This window comes from Rhagoletis zephyria, unplaced genomic scaffold, assembly GCF_001687245.7.
Source record: "Rhagoletis zephyria isolate East Lansing unplaced genomic scaffold, Rhagoletis_zephyria_1.1 Rzeph_scaffold_04538, whole genome shotgun sequence".
Lineage (NCBI taxonomy): Eukaryota > Metazoa > Arthropoda > Insecta > Diptera > Tephritidae > Rhagoletis > Rhagoletis zephyria.
Window position 1 is genome coordinate 24023 of NW_016161621.1, and position 18006 is coordinate 42028.

The window sequence follows — 18006 nt, forward strand, 5'->3', positions numbered from 1 at the left end:
ATATACAAGTGTACACTAAACAAAAATGTCTTCAAATAAGGAAACTGTGCGTCCCTTGATACGTATTTGTGTAAAGGCAAACGGAAGCAACCGAGAAACTAAAATTTAAGACCCAAGTCGAAGATTATCACGAGATACAAACTGCAATGTACTGCGGCCCATTCAGGGTGGCCTTAGACCTGGTAAATTCACCACATAACAGATATTGTTGATGCACCAAATATTGGAAAAGGCGATAGCAGCATAGACACACACTACCTCTACGATGTCTGGTATTTGGTATCTCCGCGAAACTTATAAATTTGTGGAAAATTACGTTGAGCAATACCATCTACCCCGTCAGAATCGAGAAGGGCATCTCCGAGCTGTTCGATATCTAACGAGTTTTTAGACAGGGCGATTGCCGGCCCTGTAATATTTTTAACCGCAGAACTATATTGTTAGATTTTTTTTTTTTTCAAGAGCGTATAAATAAGATAGAGAAGCAAAGCGCGGAGGTCTGCTGGTGAACGAGGACCAAACAAAGTATAAGTATGTCGTCAAACACGCAGCTCATGAACGTATAGGCAAAGACGTAACTTTTGGCAGTTATAATTCCAAAAAATTACAGACTTAGTTTAATTAAGAACCCCCATTAACACGAAATCTAACGGAGAATCTCTTTAGCCAACATGGACAACTGATTAGGAAATTAATCAATAAACTCCCTTTTCGACGAACAAAAGTTATACGGCGGCTTTTGAAGTATTCGATGGCCCTCTGAAATAACAACAGAACTCAAAATTAAAAAAAAAAAAACAAAAGCGTTTCTATTACTAAGGTCTTTGTGCCTCTACTACTTGTCTAATCCACGTCTAATCCTTACTACTTCCTTTAGTAATCCTTACTACCTGTTTTGGTAATGGGTTATATAAGGATTAACAGACATGCGGCGCTTAACAGTACTAAGGGTTTTTTTGAGTTGTGAGTTGTGACCATCGATGGCATGGTACACAGTTTTGTGAAAAAGAGTCTAGCAATCCAAAACAAATTTTTTTAGTTAACTATGCAGAAACTAGCAGAACCGGCGAACTTCGTCCCGCCCAAAATAAATTTTTTGTTTTGAAACATTTTGGTCCAACATTTTCACCAACAGTTCACGTTCAGGATATTCAGTGACGCATTTATTCTAATATTACGATATGGTGGTTTTCAGAAAAGCAAGCAAAAAACTGTATATGCATACAAAGATACGTAACAGCTTCAGTGCGTTTGAAAGGCGCCACGCCCCTTTTAAAATAGCCCTAATTTTGTCTAATGGTATCGGATTGATTTCATATATCTCCATACCATCTTCGAGTAATCTACCACGAACACTTCCAGAGATATGCAGTGTGAAAAATTCGGTTTGTATGGGTTTTTTCAAATACCCCAATTTTTCTTCATGACTATGCGATTGATTTTATATGTCTCGTACATACCAAGTTCCAGTACTCTACCATGAACACTTCCAGAGATATGGAGTATGAAAAATTCGTTTTGTATGGGAGGTGCTACGCCCCTTTTCCAATAACCACAATTTTTTTGCGTGAGTATGCGACTGTTGTCATATATCTCCATACTATGTTCGAGCACTCTACCATGAATACTTCCAGAGATATGCAATATGAAATATTCGGTTTGTATGGGAGGGGCCACGCCCCCTGCACCTAGCGGTATGAAATATACTTTACATCCGATACTCATACCTACCAAATATACGCAACAAATTTCATAAAGATCGGTCAAGCCGTTTCGGAGGAGTTCGACCACAAACACCGGGATTTTTATATATTAGATATTCACCACCTTCATAGCTGTATCGATGAACAATAGCTCATTAGAAGAAAATGTGGTTTCATTGCTACTGTGGACGCCTATGTAAACTGTAAACTTTAAAGCTGTTTTTTCAAGTTTTTGATTTGAAAATGACTGGATAGCTGATGATTACGTGTTTTTCGGCATATTTTTTTATAAAAATCCGTTGTCTAATTATGACTTTCTTGAAGCAAATGAGATAGGTGTAGTTTAGTGAATCAGAATACAGCGGCTGCGTTGGCTGGGTCAGGTCGAATGGATGCAAATGCCCAGCCCTGAAAGTATTCAAAGAGTTGGAAAGATCAGGTGGAGACGGACTTAGCTTCAATTGGTGTTTATATTCAGTGCCAGATATCGAAAAGAAAAACAAAGACTGTCGTACTACCTTAAACCCGGTAACATCGCTTAAGCGATTTTAGTGCCAACAGATGCTAAGTATGCACTTTGAGTTGCAGTTTTCTTTTTCCTAATTTACACCTCAAATATGGCGAAAATGGCTTAAGAAATATTTGTTCATGCTAACAGTGAGTGTTGGTGTGAAATATAAATACCCACTGGGAAAATAGGTAAGCACCTTGCGAGGTAAGCCATGTTTTCTTTCAGTTTTTAGTACCAAAATTGTCATCATGGCCAATGTCATCTACTAGTAAAGGGCAAAATGAACACCTCCGGAGACACATTACGTTGTCAGTTGCAAAATAACGTGCAGCCGAAGTTATTTCCAAGCACCGAACTACTCCGAGCGACTGCTCTGCATTACACGTAACTTACTTTGTAAAGCGGCTCAGAAGTATGTCTGATACCAAATGTACATTCTAAATTCCTACTTACATAAGGCGGCCATGCCTTTGTAAAAGTAAGGGACGTTCGGCAGGGAAATGGTAATGACTGCCAGGTGAAGAGTAAGTTGCTAATAAGGTATTATTACGTGCTCCTAATTCCCACTGGGTATCTAGTACATAAATACAGACATACAAGATTACGAAAGTAAAAAAGTAAACAAGTAAAGTGTAAACTTTTACTTACAAAAACTATGCACGCAACAAAATAATATGAAGACAAAATGTATGAAAAGATATCAATGTTGTTAACAATGGCGTAATTTGAAATGCAATGAAATTTATGAGTCGAGTCGATTATTAAAAATTGCAAACTCGCAATTTGATATAAACCTTCAAGAAGGACGAGAAACCAACGAGATATGTTATAATTTTTGAAACCATTCCTTTCCCGCGGAATGAAATTTGCCGTGTCTTACATATTAGTACAAAATGACGGTGTTATAAATTAAACATTTATGCGCTGTTTTATACCCCAGCGCACTTGTACATATAGGTATATTAGCCTCGTTCACATAACAGTAGTTTGTAACAGAAAAGGGTCACTGAGAGCCGGGCCATTCCCCAGGGAAGATGTCATCGGCGGGCTGCTATACCAGACAAATTCTTTTATGAAATCCCCGGAATCTTTCTTGTCATGTACAAAATAATTGGCAAAGTTCAGAATTGGTCTGAAAATAGAATTAAATATGATCAAATTCGTGCGTGAATTTAGTTAAAAAAAAACTTAGGACTTTTCGTTTCACAAACATCGAGAAGACGGGGTCAAAGTCAATTAAGACTTAAAAAACTCGTAGCGTAGTACTTTCCATTGCAAATATGTAGAGAATTTCCTCCTCTATAATGTTATATCTTTTTCGTTGATACATTTAATTTGACGCAGTCAGCGTTCTTGTGGTTAAGTTGGACACAATTTGCCAGAACTTGGCTTAAAAGTTTCTGAATGAGGGGTAGTTTCTTCGAACGAAATTTTCAACAAAATCGATCATTACGTTTATATTTGAACATTTTATATCAGAAGTTCGAAAGTTTTACAGAAACTTTGTAATGCTATCAAACCTCTCGGAAACAATCTCAAGAAGAACAGTATGAGAATGAAAATTTCGGGAACGTTTCCAATGAGAACAAAATTAAAACGAAGATATCGAGGANGAACGAAATTTTCAACAAAATCGATCAGTACGTTTATATTTGAACATTTTATATCAGAAGTTCGAAAGTTTTACAGAAACTTTGTAATGCTATCAAAACTCTCGGAAACAATCTCAAGAAGAACAGAATGAGAATGAAACTTTCGGGAACGTTTCCAATGAGAACAAAATTAAAACGAAGATATCGAGGATGTTTTCAAGGAGCATCAAATAAGAACAAATGTCTGTGGAATGCTCTGCTAGAGAACAAAATGAGAACAAAAGGTTTGTAGCCTAACTCTAAGAACGAGAGAGGCGTATTCGTGCTCTGATGAAAAATCGTTTCTAAGCCAGAGGAAGTCTAGATAATTTCAACTTCCAGATTGTTTATTTGTAGATTGAACTGTGTATTTATGGAAATCTTTTTTACTCTTTGTGTAAGGAGAGTTCGTGTCTTAAGTACTTCGTTGACTCAATTTGCATAATTATCTCTGAGTTCTTTTTGATTAATTTTAATACTCAAATATTTAAAACTAATGTAAAGTTATTAGAAATTTTTTTTCTCGCTTCCATTCTTTGAGAATAGTTCAGAGAAGATTTGTTCCCGTTTCGTTCTCTGTCAGAAAGTTGCTGAGACTTTAGTTCCCAAATTGTTCGTCGAGAGAAAGTTCCGTAGACTTTTGTTTCCGTTTAGTTCTTTTCCAAAACATTCCGGAGGTTTTTGTTGTTGTTTTAGCAGACTTCCCAAAAGTATTGCTCGCATTCTTTGGAAGTGTTCCACAGGGTTTTGTTCTTATATGATTCCCATTGAGAATGCTCTCGACAGTTTCATTCTCATTTTGGTTTTGGGTTTGAAGCTTTCTTGGAAACAAAACTACGAGAAGGACATTTAGTTTCGATCATACCTTTTGTTCCGGGTCTCGGAAAAAAATTCAAAAAAAAGTCTGGGAGGCCTCTCTCAATTGGTACTATAAAATAAAAAAATCCTATATGAAAAACCCAAATAGCCATATCTGTCTGTCTATTGAAAGATATGTAACTCATACGCCACGGCATGCGTGAGTGCATTATCAAAATACTCGTATTACAAAATTCAACGCCGAATGGCGTGCACTTGATTACCTGTTACCGATGTATAACACTTTAAAATTGATTCATAAATAAAAGAGTTAGGAAGAAATTTTAATTTATAGGATGCGCGAAGGACGAAAATTTTTATAATCCCAAACTACTCTCAAAGTATGCTTTGAAACTAGTGCCGATAATTACAATTTTTTTTTGGTTTTGTTTCTAACTAAGCAATGTACAGAACTTTTTGAAATCGGTATCAACGTCCACCTCTTCTATAATAGTATTTCTATAAAAAGTAAAAAATCAACTGGCGGACGTAAATTGCTCAAAATTTACATAAGAGGAACAAAATTTAATTTCAATAACATTTTGGAAATAAAGATATTATCTGAGTATCGGTCGATCTTTACCAAACTCGTCACACACATAACTTTCGGTCTAACTAAGAAAGACTTAGACAAATTTATAAATTGGGAAATAAAGACGCTGACCTCCCTCATAATGGTATTTAAAAAAGACTGCTTCCAGTAACTACTAAAACTGGATATATGTACATATATGCATAATATCGTAATGGCACAGGTATTTTTTAATGCCAAACTCTGCGACTTAATGCGTAGCGAAAATTCGGCATAACTACGTAGAGTAACCTTTCAGCAATAAACCGTTGTGATAAAAACTATCTTGCTTGACTATATCTCCATTGTAAATAGGTAAATCTATACAATTAATGATGAGTATGTATGTACAGTAGGGTGGTTCATGCATGTGAAAAAGTAAAATCGGAATTTTTATGCTTTCACCCTTTAGGATTGTTCTATACCGAAATCAAAAAATATTTACAAGTAGCTTAGAGAAAAAAATCAACTCTTCGTAGAAATATTTTTCAATCGGAAAACTGTTTCTCTTCATGAGATTCCCAGTAATAATACCCAGTTATTTACTTGAAACTTTTTTCATAGTAACTATATTTTATATATGGACCAAAAACCCCAAAAAATCCCAGAAAATACAATGCTGGGGGGGGCCAATAAAAAATCTTTAGTATTAAAAAATTGTGAAATAATCAATTGGGTATTGTTATTGGAAGTCTGCTGAGTTTTCCGTTCGAAAAATATTGATTTTCAGGATCCTATAGCACTTCTACGACAAATGGTTTATTCCCCATATAAAATACATGAAAAACTTTGAGCGGATCGCTTGACCTCTAAATGTTTAATGACTTCAAAATAAAAAAATAGGGGTATATTTTTTCGGTAAAGAACAATCCGTAATGGTGAGAGCATAAAAATTCCGACATTACTTCTTTTTGGACCACCCTAATATACATACATATCTGCCACCAAATTAATTGACTTAGCTCTGATAAATGATATCCCCATCAACACACAATTATGGCACAGTGAAAAGAAATGCATGCTGAAATGCACAAACACATTAAAGAAGTATGTATGTATGTACAAGTATGTACCAGCGAAATTAAATAATAGTCTAGCGTGAACTTTGAGAGATGCTGCCAAGTAAAAAATAAGAGCAATTACTGGCATTTGCTGCAACTTTCCCCAATGAATATGTTACAGATGCAAATGCAAATGAAATCCATTGAAAATTTAAATGCAGGAAAAGAATGAAGTGCAAAATAGAATAGTATGAGAAATGGATTTATGAGAAATAAAAGATGCAAATCTGACATTGATGATGACAGCTCGCTATCAGGCTATAAACACACAGACGCTACGAAAAATAGGTTTACAGGCGTACACACATACATACACTGAGGGAAATAATGCATAGTAAAATTGGTTACTTTATATTTGATTGTCGTTTAAAAATATTCGTATTTAAAAATAATATTTTCAAACCAAAATTTAGCACGTACGTATTTCAAAGTCCACTTCTGTAAGTGTATATACCCTGCAGAAAAATTTAGAGGCAGTCAGGTTAAGCGCTAGTTGAAAGACAGTTGAAATTAACGGAGTGCTAGTTACGCTTTCCTCAAAGTTTTTCACATTTAGGCATGTGAAAGCTGAGAAGTAAAAAGAAAAAGAAAAATGTATGTAGGGGGTCTTTATTAGAAGAACAGAAGCGAAATCAACAATTTTTAGAATTTTGGTCTGTATGTCTGTCCGTGTTTTTGTACGCGCATCACTCGAAAACTAATACACAGAATTGCACGCAGTTTTCCCCGGTGCATTGCTAGAGGTTGGCGTTGACACCTGTTTCAAAATTGCAGTTTAATTGATAAGATAAAGTAAATATAGCAATATGTGCGCCAAAAGAAAGGGGTTTAAAAAGGCTTACAGCCGAAAATATTTTTATTGGACGTTGCCACCTGTTTGAAAATTTAAATTATTTGATAATATAAATTGAATATTGCAATATGGGTAACAAACTGAAGAGGCTTAGGAAAGTTTACTGCCGAAATATATTTTGAGGAGGGTTGCCACCTTATTGAAAAATTGTATTATATTAATTGATAAAATAAATTAATGCTAGTATGTAAAAAAAAAAATAAAATTAAATAAAATGCAATCTGTAAAAAAAAATAAAAAATATCAAATTATCAAAATTGTTTCTCACAAAAAACTTATTGTCGCAGATCTGTCCAAAATGGAACCAGTTCCGAACGAGTTCAAAAGTTCTGCAGAGGAGGGAAATTGGCACTTCGTAGGACAACGCCATTTTAAAAAAGACAGTTGAAAGCATTGATTTGGGATAGATGAAGAGCTAGTACCGTCGCTTTTCGAGTGAGTTCGGCGCTAGTTCTGAACCAGTTTGATTTGGTGCAGGGTATGTATACTAAGCATGCAGAGTGGTGACAACACACATAGTAAATGTTTTTCTGTACAAATGCATTAATCGCTTACTTCAAACTAAACATTTGAAAGTGCATTTACATGTCTGGCTGTAGCTGAGTGCGCAAAGATACTTGCCACAATTTGAGGATTTCCAGAGGGTCACGGTTCAAATTCGATTTTTGTTTTTTGGTTTGTATCCTGATTATGTAAAAGCATTCGTGAAGTACAAATCGAACGCTTCATTCTAATATGCGCCTAGTTGCATTGAATATTTACCACTGTACAGTACTTTCGTTGACATTTATAGTAAGATCAACTACGTTTCTGTTTGATTCTAGTATTTTTATTTTCCCTCAGTGTAGATAAATTTATATGCAATTCCATTGTGTGTATAATCGTAACAGTGTTGTAGATGCAAATTTGCATTGATTTGACTTGACTTAAACAGCGCAAGTAAATTTTTTATAATTTTATATAATTTTTCATGGCAATTCTTTAGTTTTCCTTTTTTGCAATCAATTTACACAGCCAAGGGATATTGATTACCAACCCAGACAAAGTACATAAAACAAACTAAGCTAGCCAATCTGGGCACAGGCTCACTTTGACATCAATGCCATTATGGTTATTGGAATTGAATGTTGTTGTTGAAGTAGCTTCTGCTATTGGTGTTGGTGTGCTGATCTCTGCAGCAGAATAAAGTGGTGCGTTGGTGTTTTGTGCTGCCTTGAACTTAGAAGCAGAATAGTGATTATGTTGTTGTAGTTGTTGTTGTATACATTTATACTGTTGATGATGCTGCTGTTATTGGTGCACAGTCGGTGTTATTGACACTGATTGGATTAGGTTTGTTGACTCTGAAGTGCGCTCAAATCAAATTGCACTAAAGTGTGTGTTGACGTTGGAAAACTTCCCCTTAATTATATTAAACTCGTATTTATTTTGCAGTGTTTATAGAGTGTTAAGAGTGTAAGGTATATGTAGCTAGGCATGTATAAAATAAAATAAAAAATGTAAAAACTCTCAAGTACACTTTTCAACGACCAGGCACTTGAAGTTGTTGAGTGTTATTTAAACTTGAGAGTTGCCATAGTTTAATTGAGTGTTCAGTGGTAGTGGATGTGGACGTGGGCCTATATAGTATTTAAGTATGTATATGCATACTTTATTACGTACATACATGCTTACGCACATATTTATAAGTATTTACGTAAATAAATGTGTGAACATTTGCACTTCTTTTTATTTATAAATTGTTGCAATTTCGTCCTTTTAAGTAGAGTAAACTTTACGCAACAGTTACAAAAGTGAGCTTATTTTAGGGATTAAAAAATAATTTTAGAACTACATACTGTGCCTTGTACGCACTTACGCTCGAACATACATATTTGAGCTTGATAAATTTAGTGCTGCCGCGCTCAATAATATGCAAACGTAGTTTTTATTTCGCAAGCAAAGTGGCTGTAAACCCCGAGTAAATAAAATAAATAAATAAATAAAACCTTAGTTTTTTTCTACGCAGGCTTTACCTTCCTCTTCTGACAACAGTGGGTAGCAATTTCAGACCAGGAGCATTTAATCCATTCGAACAAGCGTAACTGCTGTTGTAAGAAACTCTATGTCGTTGTAAAGCTAATACAGTTTATCGTTCCATCGTCTGCGGCGCTTGCTGTCGACATACAACATATGTACATAATAAGTGCTTACAAATAAAATGTTTACAAATAAAAAATTTAATTCAAATCCTAACATCCTTCAATTTAATATTATTTGTAGATAAATGCGAAAGTTTGTGTGTGAGTGAGTGGTTATGTTTGTCGCTCTTTCACGATTGAATGGCTTGAGAGGTTTGCCACATGCATGATATAGAAAACTCGGGCCCAGGGCTAAAAAAACTACGGGCTCCTATATATAAATTGTATTAATTTAAAAGCATATGGCCCAAATCGCCGAAAACGAAACCAAGGGCAACAATTCTTTTCTCAGGTTTCGCAGATTTTTGATTATATCTGGGTCATACATATTATGAGGTATTAGATAATATGAATATTAACACGAATCTCCTTCTAACAAACATGAAAATTCACTTAATCCTCAGACACCTTTTAGTTAAAGAAAATTAAAAAAACACAACATGAAATTAATGGTTGTTTATATTCAAGGACCAACATTATACTTGCTTCGCTTGCCCCATTGTGTTTTCGGTGAAAAATTTTTCTAACGTAATAGTCTTTTTTACTAATTGAATTTTTGCTAAAATCATTTTTTAATTAGTCAGAGATAGGGCTAATTTTGAAAGCAACATTGTAAGCTATTTAATATGCTATTGGCCCATAGTCGAAAATGTATATTTTTTTTAACTTAAGTAGGCTCAGAGAATAAAAACAGGAACGAGCGAAANCGCTAAAATCATTTTTTATTTAGTCAGAGATAGGGCTAATTTTGAAAGCAACATTGTAAGCTATTTAATATGCTATTGGCCCATAGTCGAAAATGTATATTTTTTTTTAACTTAAGTAGGCTCAGAGAATAAAAACAGGAACGAGCGAAATAAGAAGCTAAAAGAAGAAGAAGATTTTTTAATTTAATAATAAAACTAATTGGAATTATTTCGAGTATTTTTCTAGTACTATTATCCCTCAAAATGCCCTTTCTTATGGTTCTATACAATTTTTCCTTCAAAGGTTACGGCCACTTTAGCTGCCGTGTCCTCGAATCTAACATCGCTAAACCAAGCATATGCTTTCTAGCTCATTGCATCATCTCTCCGCCGTCATTCTCAACCCACTAATGAGTTAATTTTTTATTTTTATGTTCACAAATTTTAGGCAATGATATCCTCTATACATACATACATATTTAAATAATATTCTCGTATACGAATGTTATTGCTATTGAAAACCGTTCCAGAGTACTGTTTACTTAATCTAAGTTTAAACTGCCACTGAAAAACTGGCCCTTAGATGTAAGTACTGTGAAAAAAGTAAATGCACAATTACCTACGATCGTTTAGGGGTGTGATACAATGACGGGAGGACTGTCTTCAGGTATGTACCTCAATATATGCAATAGAAGCAAAAAATTTAATACTTTAAAATTTTAAACTTCGAAAAAAAGACAATTTAGATAGCATCGTCCATATAAAAAGTTCATAGATATTTCTTTACTAGTGGTTAACCACTAGTCCATAAATGCATGTGAATAAACAAAGTCCGAATTTTAATGCTGCTCTATACCGAAAAAATATACTTATATTTTTTATTTCCGCACAAAAGTTTTCCTTATATCGTATATGGGTGAAACAATTATTCATACAAATTGTGTAGCATTCTTGATCATTGAATATTTTCCAATCGGAAAACTCTTTTTCACTTTGGAATACTACTAATAATAATACTCAGTTCTTAATTTGACCATTTTTTAATTCGAACGATTTTCTATGAGAGTTTTTGACGTAGAATACGTCTTACGTTTCGATATGGAGGGAGGCTATGCTGAAATGTTGTAGTTGTAATTTTTAGAGCTCCACGAAAACGCTTATTGCACGAGTACTAATGAAGCGATTTCAAAGAAAAGTGTAGCATTTCAAAGATAAAACTCCAAACCTATCGACAAAATTCATTTTTGTAAGTAACGAATTCGGTTTCTGGCGTAAAAAGAACGGTAAACTTTGGCTTATTCTGGAGTAAATTGTGAGCCTATAAAGTGCTCCAGCAGCTTATGATTTGCAAATATAACTTTCATTTTCGGATTCCTTGGAGCAATAGAAATATTATCATGTACGGATTTTATACAAATTGAACAAATATTGAGCATTTTAAGGCGAAAAATTGTTGAAAAAATTCGCAATGTTTTTTATTACCAAAATGCTTGAAAACCCCTTGAATGATTTTGTTTTTTGTTTTCATTAATCAAAAATTCAAGAGTTTTCCTTTCGTTTGGTATATTGGTATTGTTTTATTTGTGGGGAAATCTCTAGTTTTGAACTGGTGCGCTTCTAGTACATTTAGAACGACTACTAGTTCGCGATAAATCTCTTTTGCCTGCAAACAACTGGCGAATTTAACACGGCTGCATTACCTTTTCTATAGTTCAGAACCAGTCCTAAATTCGACATAGTTCGCTTTGCACCCCATTTTCTATAGTTTCGAACCAGTTATAAACGAAAAAAGTAATAAGCTGTTTTCTTTTTGGGTTACCATGGAGCAATTTTTAATTATTTGCAGAGAAATGTATTTTCAATCTGAAATCAAACTTGTTTGAATGAATGTAAATTAAATTGTGCATTTGAAAACACGTTTACATACCTTTGGCAGTAGCTGAATTTGCAGAGGTGCTGACTGTTATTGGTTATATTCCAGAAGGTCCGAAAATGTTAAGATGTTAACACAAATATTAGTTTTGTATTACCAAACTATGAAAATGCATCTGCGACGTGCATAATGAAAGCGTATTTGAACGAAAAACCCGCCAAGCAAAAATCTATTTGAAGTAAACAAGCCCCCCGCTGTATCCCTTTTCCAGTAGTTTCGAACTAGTTCAAAATTCGCCAGATGAGATCTAGTTCGTTCTGCATCCCCTTTTCTATAGTTTTGAACCAGTTCTAAATTTGTCATTTTAGATATAGATTTCTAAAATTGTTTTTTAAAAGTAGTTACTATCGGACTGGTTCGTTTTTGGCGATAAAGATCTAATACGGAACTACAAATTTGGAGGGAAGGAGACAAAAAGTATGTATGTGTGCGTAAGTACATATTTCGGCTTGTGATAAACAGATGGCGCAATATTTACAACCTAATCGTAATGTACATATGTAATTACACGTACATATGTTTATTGCAGTTAATGGGGCTCTGTTTCTATTTTTTAGTAATCTATATATGTCTATATATATTATATATCTACATGCATTTTGAAGAGAAACAACACTTAGAAAATCCAATCCAAGAATAAAAGTAAAGATAGATAAAGAAAAGGATAAAGGCCACGGTAAAAATAAAAACAAAAACGAAGTTGCGTAAAGATAAAGGGAAAAATTAAGACCAAGGTAAATTTAAACACTTTACTTATATATATAAGGGAAAAGGTGAAGGGGAATATGTAGCTGAAGAAAATGATAAACATACAAATAAAAACAAAGATAAGTATAAAGAAAAAAATTAGGATGAGGATACCGATAAAAGTATAGATGAAGATAGAAGAAGATAGATTAAAATAAAGGGAGTTGTAGAGAAAAGGCTATAGATGGAGGCACATAGACCCAATCTGGGAACTATTTCAGGATTTTCGGGATTCTCGGTACTTATCGATATAATAACCGATAGTTTGTCGGTTTCGTTATCGATATTGTTATTGATTTTGCTATCGGTTTTGCTATAGATATTATTATCGATTTTGATATCGATATTTTCATCGATTCTTTTATCGATGTTTTTATCGATTTTGCTATCGATATTATTATCGCTTTTGTTATCGATATTTTTTTAGAGTGTGCTTTCGTTTTCAATTTGGATATGCTCTTAACCATACCACGTATTCTACGTCTAAATTTAGCGGGTGTATCTCCGATACAGCCTGCAGACCAAGACAAAGGCGCTGGATTGTTCCTTTTTTGGGGTTTTTGGGGGACTTATAAAAAATATAGACAGAGGCCGATGTGGTATAGTGTTTAGTAGTTCGCACTTCCATTCCGCATGGCCTGGGTTCCAGCCCAGCCTCCGACTAACATAAAAAAAAAACAAAAAAACGGTGTTTTTAACAGCGGTCGCCCCTAAGCAAGCAAGGACAAAACTCCGCGAGTATTCAACCAAGAAAAACAGCTTCATGTTAAAATACAATCGCCGTTTGGAGTCGCCATAAAACTGTAGGTCACTCACTCCTCTTTGTGTGACAACATAAGGTGGCGAGAGAAATTAATCTCCGAGTTTAATTTTTTGGACCATCCATATTGACCACCGACTGTGAATTTGTTACTTAGGCGATTATCGCTGGTGACCACAGTGTAGTAAATTTTTCGAGTGAATTGAATAGCGTTTGGCTCAAGGGGTTTAAAAATGGAAATAATAATGACATTTTCGTTTCCCCAATTTTTTTATTTTTTTTATTGCCGCCCTCTTAGCGTTTTTGCGTAGAGAGAAATAAGAACCTAAGATATTTCGGCCTTGAGAAAGTTAATGTGAATTTGCAGTAAAATTTCGATACCCCAGCCAACCATAAATTATCCTGGCATACACCAAAACAGTTTGCAATGCAATTACTGCACAGTTCTTAGAGTTACATTTACGTGTAAAGAAATCCGTGTTAATGAGTAAAAACAAAGAGAACCAAATCTGTGATGAAATGCGAAATTAATTTCCTCATTTCTTTGAAAACATTTTAAATCGAAAATAAGCTTAGCCAATTCTGAGTTGAATAAACTAAGGTACTTAAAATGTGCATGATTTTATTGACACATCGTTAATCAGCATTTTGTATACACTTGTGGACTGCGCCGCGCCTCTACTCGCAATATTATTCATGAAAAGTGATTCACAGTGAACAGAGTTAAGAACCGGCACGTACACGGGCATATATGAATGTATGCGTATAACGATTTACATATTAATCCATAAAACAAAAGCGAAGAAAACACTAGTGGATACAAAAAGCTGTAAACAGATGCCCGATAATCAGATCAACGTTGAATAGAAACGTCGAATGAAGAGTTGACGCAATGGCGCGATGATGCACCAGCGAGATGATGAGCTGACATTGTCAACCTACGCGTGCGCGCGTCTGAAATGTACACACATATACAGCTCTGTATGCACTCACATATGTACAACTGGCGCTTTCACCACACATCAAACGCACATAAGTTCATAAATGAATCTGAGGCAAGCAAATTCATATGAAAGAGAATCATAACAATTCGAAATGAGCGCAATGTTGCTGTGTTTGCCGATACCACTGCTCGTGGACCAATTCGAGATAATTATAGCCGCGGATACAGCGCATCATGGAGATCATTCCGTTCAGTCGAGAACAAAGAGTGGCATTGACACGAAGCATTGCCGCATCGCTGCTGTTTCATACAAAAGCCAAAAGGCTGTGCGATATTTAAAAACCGTTGAAGCAACCTTCTTGTGCTCTATTGCAATTCGTAATTTGTATCTTTGTGTCATAAAATGGTGCGCGCGCATAATTTCAATCTAATTTACGGCGTTTTTGTAGTGAAATTTGCTTTCGCCGCCACTGCTGCTGTTGCTACAGAGAACGGTAATGATATAAATGCGCTTTATATGCATCAACTGTTCAACAATATTAATACAAACGTTGATCCATGTGAGGACTTTTATGCCTACGCCTGCGGTAATTGGGCACAAAACTATAACGCTGACGCGTATGTTGATGTGCCTGGTTATATGGACCATAAAGTGAATCAGCAGTTGCTGGACGCATTGCTCGCATCTAAGGCGACAAATGAAAGTGCTGTGGCCCAGCAAGCCTGGCAATACTATGAATCGTGCATGACACTCAAAGCGCCCGCGCTGAATGCATTTCTGCGTTACGTGCAACAGGCATTGCACTTTGAATGGCCCATATTTCGCGCTGATTGGCAGCGACCTTGGCAGAATGCCACACACTTCGATTGGTTGCGGGTAATTGGTGGCTTACGCGCTTATGCGCTGAATGGCGTGTTTATCATGCAACATGTGAATGTACGACTCACCAACGGTACGCACTACTTGCTGGAGTTGCATGCGCAGCAACCGGCGGTGGTAAGGGCGTCGTCGTCACTACCGTTGCGGCACCAGGATGTTGAAGATATATTTATCAATTTCGGTTTGACAGTGGAGGAGGCGCACAATGTAAGCGCCGACGTTATGGCGCTAGAACAGGCCATGAATGATGCAACCAGTGCTTTTGCGTTACTGAATGCCAACACGTTGAATGTAAGCGATACTAATGCGACGCGCGCCAATTTGACCAGCTTGGAGATGAATGTGGCCGATTTAATGGAGTTGGTGCCACAAATTGATTGGCGCAAGTACTTGGAACACGCGCTCGGTCGTGCGGTGGATTTAGAGAAACAGCTAGTGCAAACCTACTCCTACGATTTGCCGTACTTTCGCCAATTGACCAATGTGCTTGCCGCACATTCAAATGAAACAATTGCTTACTATATAATGCTGAAGTTTATGTATCAATTGAGTGCCGATTTGCCAGCCTCCGTGCTCGCTGCGGACAAGTCTACGCATTGTGTACGCCTGCTGCGCGGTTATATGCCATTAGCGGCTAATTACCTTTACGAGGAACATTTTTATAAACATAGGCGTGCCGCGAGTGATGCCGCGCTCCAGCGCATGTATAATAAATTGCGCACCAACTTCGCACAACTGGTCGCTGCCAACACAATGCAGCTGAACGCCAGCGAACGCGCTTACATACTCGACGAGCTGAGCGGCATGCAGCTGCGCATCGGTAATGTGCCTTATGCAGCGGAGAATTTGACACGTTTTGTGGAGAAGTACTATGCGGATGTGCGCATGAATGCAAGCGATTTTTATTTCAATCATATACAGCTGATCCACAGCAATGTGCGACGCATGCAGGCGAAGTTACTGAATTTACCACGCGCGGCTAATGCATCGCAGCTGGTTTACGAGCATGATTTCGAAACGGCAAGCTCTTCTTCACCGGTGAAGATTTTCGATAATGTAGTGCTTGTGCCATATGGATATTTACAGCTACCGCTGTATGATCATCGACTTGATGCGCTGCTGCAGTATTCGCTTTTCGGCTTCATACTTGCGCACGAGATAATGCACGCTTACGATCTGTTTCACATTATTTACGATCATAAAGGTAATTTCAATGCGCTGGGTTTGGATGTGGCGGAGCACTATTGGGATTTCATTAACTGTACGCAACAGACGCAGCTGAATGATGTACTCTCCGAGAATATGGCCGATGTGGCGGGTTTGCGTCTGGCCTACCAAACATATTTCGGTGCAGATGAGGAGGTCGGCGCGGTTTCGGATAAATCACACCACATTGCTGATACTGATGTGGCAAATGAACCAAAGACAGCTACAACGCATTCTGAAAAAGCTAATGCGGAAATTAGTAAGCCACTTGCCTCTGATAATAATGCAATTCCAGGTAATTTGGCAAACGCTACGCCAGATGAGGTCTCATTATCGCTACTGCACGGCAATTTCACACGCCCACAATTGTTTTTCATCAATTCGGTGCAATTTTTGTGTGCTAATATGCCGCGCATTGAGGCGATGGACGTGAAAGTACTGCACCTCGGCCATGATATGCATCATGTGCGAGTGCGGCGTAATTGGGCGAATTTGGAGCATTTTGCGACCGCATTTCAGTGTGCGCGTGATACGCCGATGAATCCGAGCGAAAAATGTCGATGGTGGTGAGCGGTTGAGTGAATGTGCAAGAGCAGAGTATGCGGTCGTCCGCGGTGCGGCATTGGCCCGTTCATAAGCGGATTACAATTTTCTAATTTCAAATGTGTATATGTGTGTGAAAAGAAACGATTTATGTTAATAGCAAATCGTGAACTTATTTTTGTTAAAGTTTTCGCTTTTGACGCGGTTGGAATGCTTGCAAAAAATGTAGCTTACAACTGAATACGTAAACAGTTTATAATTTTTACTCTTGACCGCCTTTAAGTATGTAACAAATTTGTATGCCTTGTTTAAGAACTATTTGTACATTTTATGATAGCGTTTGCAACTTACCGTTTGTGTTGGTTTTTTATTTATGTATGTATTTCCGTAGACCGAATTGTAATTCCAAAGTTATTTCTGAAAATAAATGTAAAGTTTTACAATTAAAAAATTTCTTAAGTTAAGGTTTCGAATATTTAAAGGCAAGTTATATATAATACAACTCTTTGTTCAGTTTTTTTGTAACTTATAGCCTTAAGAAATTTATATAGAAATAGCTAATACACATGCATTCCAAAAATTTTCAGGTTGAAGGGAGAAAAAGTAAGTGCAACGAGAATTTGAGTTTAGTATGTATGTATATAAAATGAACAACATTCGAAAATTTCTACGGCCTCCTTATATATACCATAAAGGCGCACACGACAACTTGGAAGGAAAACTCGCCAAAAACTTGACTTAAATTTGAGCGTAAATAAATTTTTTTTTTATACAATTTACCTTGAAATGTAGAGACATAACCCTAACTTCGAATATTTAGAAATCTTTAATGTTTGCTATTATTCAAAGGATTGCATATTTTCCATCTTCGAAAAGTCTTCCAGTTACATATTATGTGTAGAGTCGGCAAAAAAAACTGATAACGCCATTTCACAGCTTC

At 36.2% G+C, this 18006-nt stretch overlaps 2 protein-coding genes across 2 annotated transcripts in view; one reads left to right on the forward strand and one right to left on the reverse strand.

The window, feature by feature from the left end:
* Positions 1-17510, reverse strand: part of LOC108370875 (uncharacterized) — a gene marked incomplete at its 3' end in the record, with an annotated part of 41515 nt that extends 24005 nt beyond the window's left edge. Inside the window, exon 1 of the mRNA XM_017626297.1 lies at positions 17418-17510. The remainder of the gene's footprint in view (positions 1-17417) is intronic.
* LOC108370876 (neprilysin-11-like) lies at positions 14754-17486 on the forward strand. Its single transcript, XM_017626298.1, has one exon. The coding sequence runs from the start codon at positions 14841-14843 to the stop codon at positions 17091-17093; it is 2253 nt and encodes a 750-aa protein (XP_017481787.1). The 5' UTR covers positions 14754-14840; the 3' UTR covers positions 17094-17486.
* Positions 17511-18006: the final 496 nt, after the last annotated feature.

Coding starts and splice junctions, on each gene's coding strand:
- LOC108370876 (XM_017626298.1), top strand. CDS start 14,841: ATGGTGCGCGCGCATAATTTCAATCTAATTTACGGCGTTTTTGTAGTG.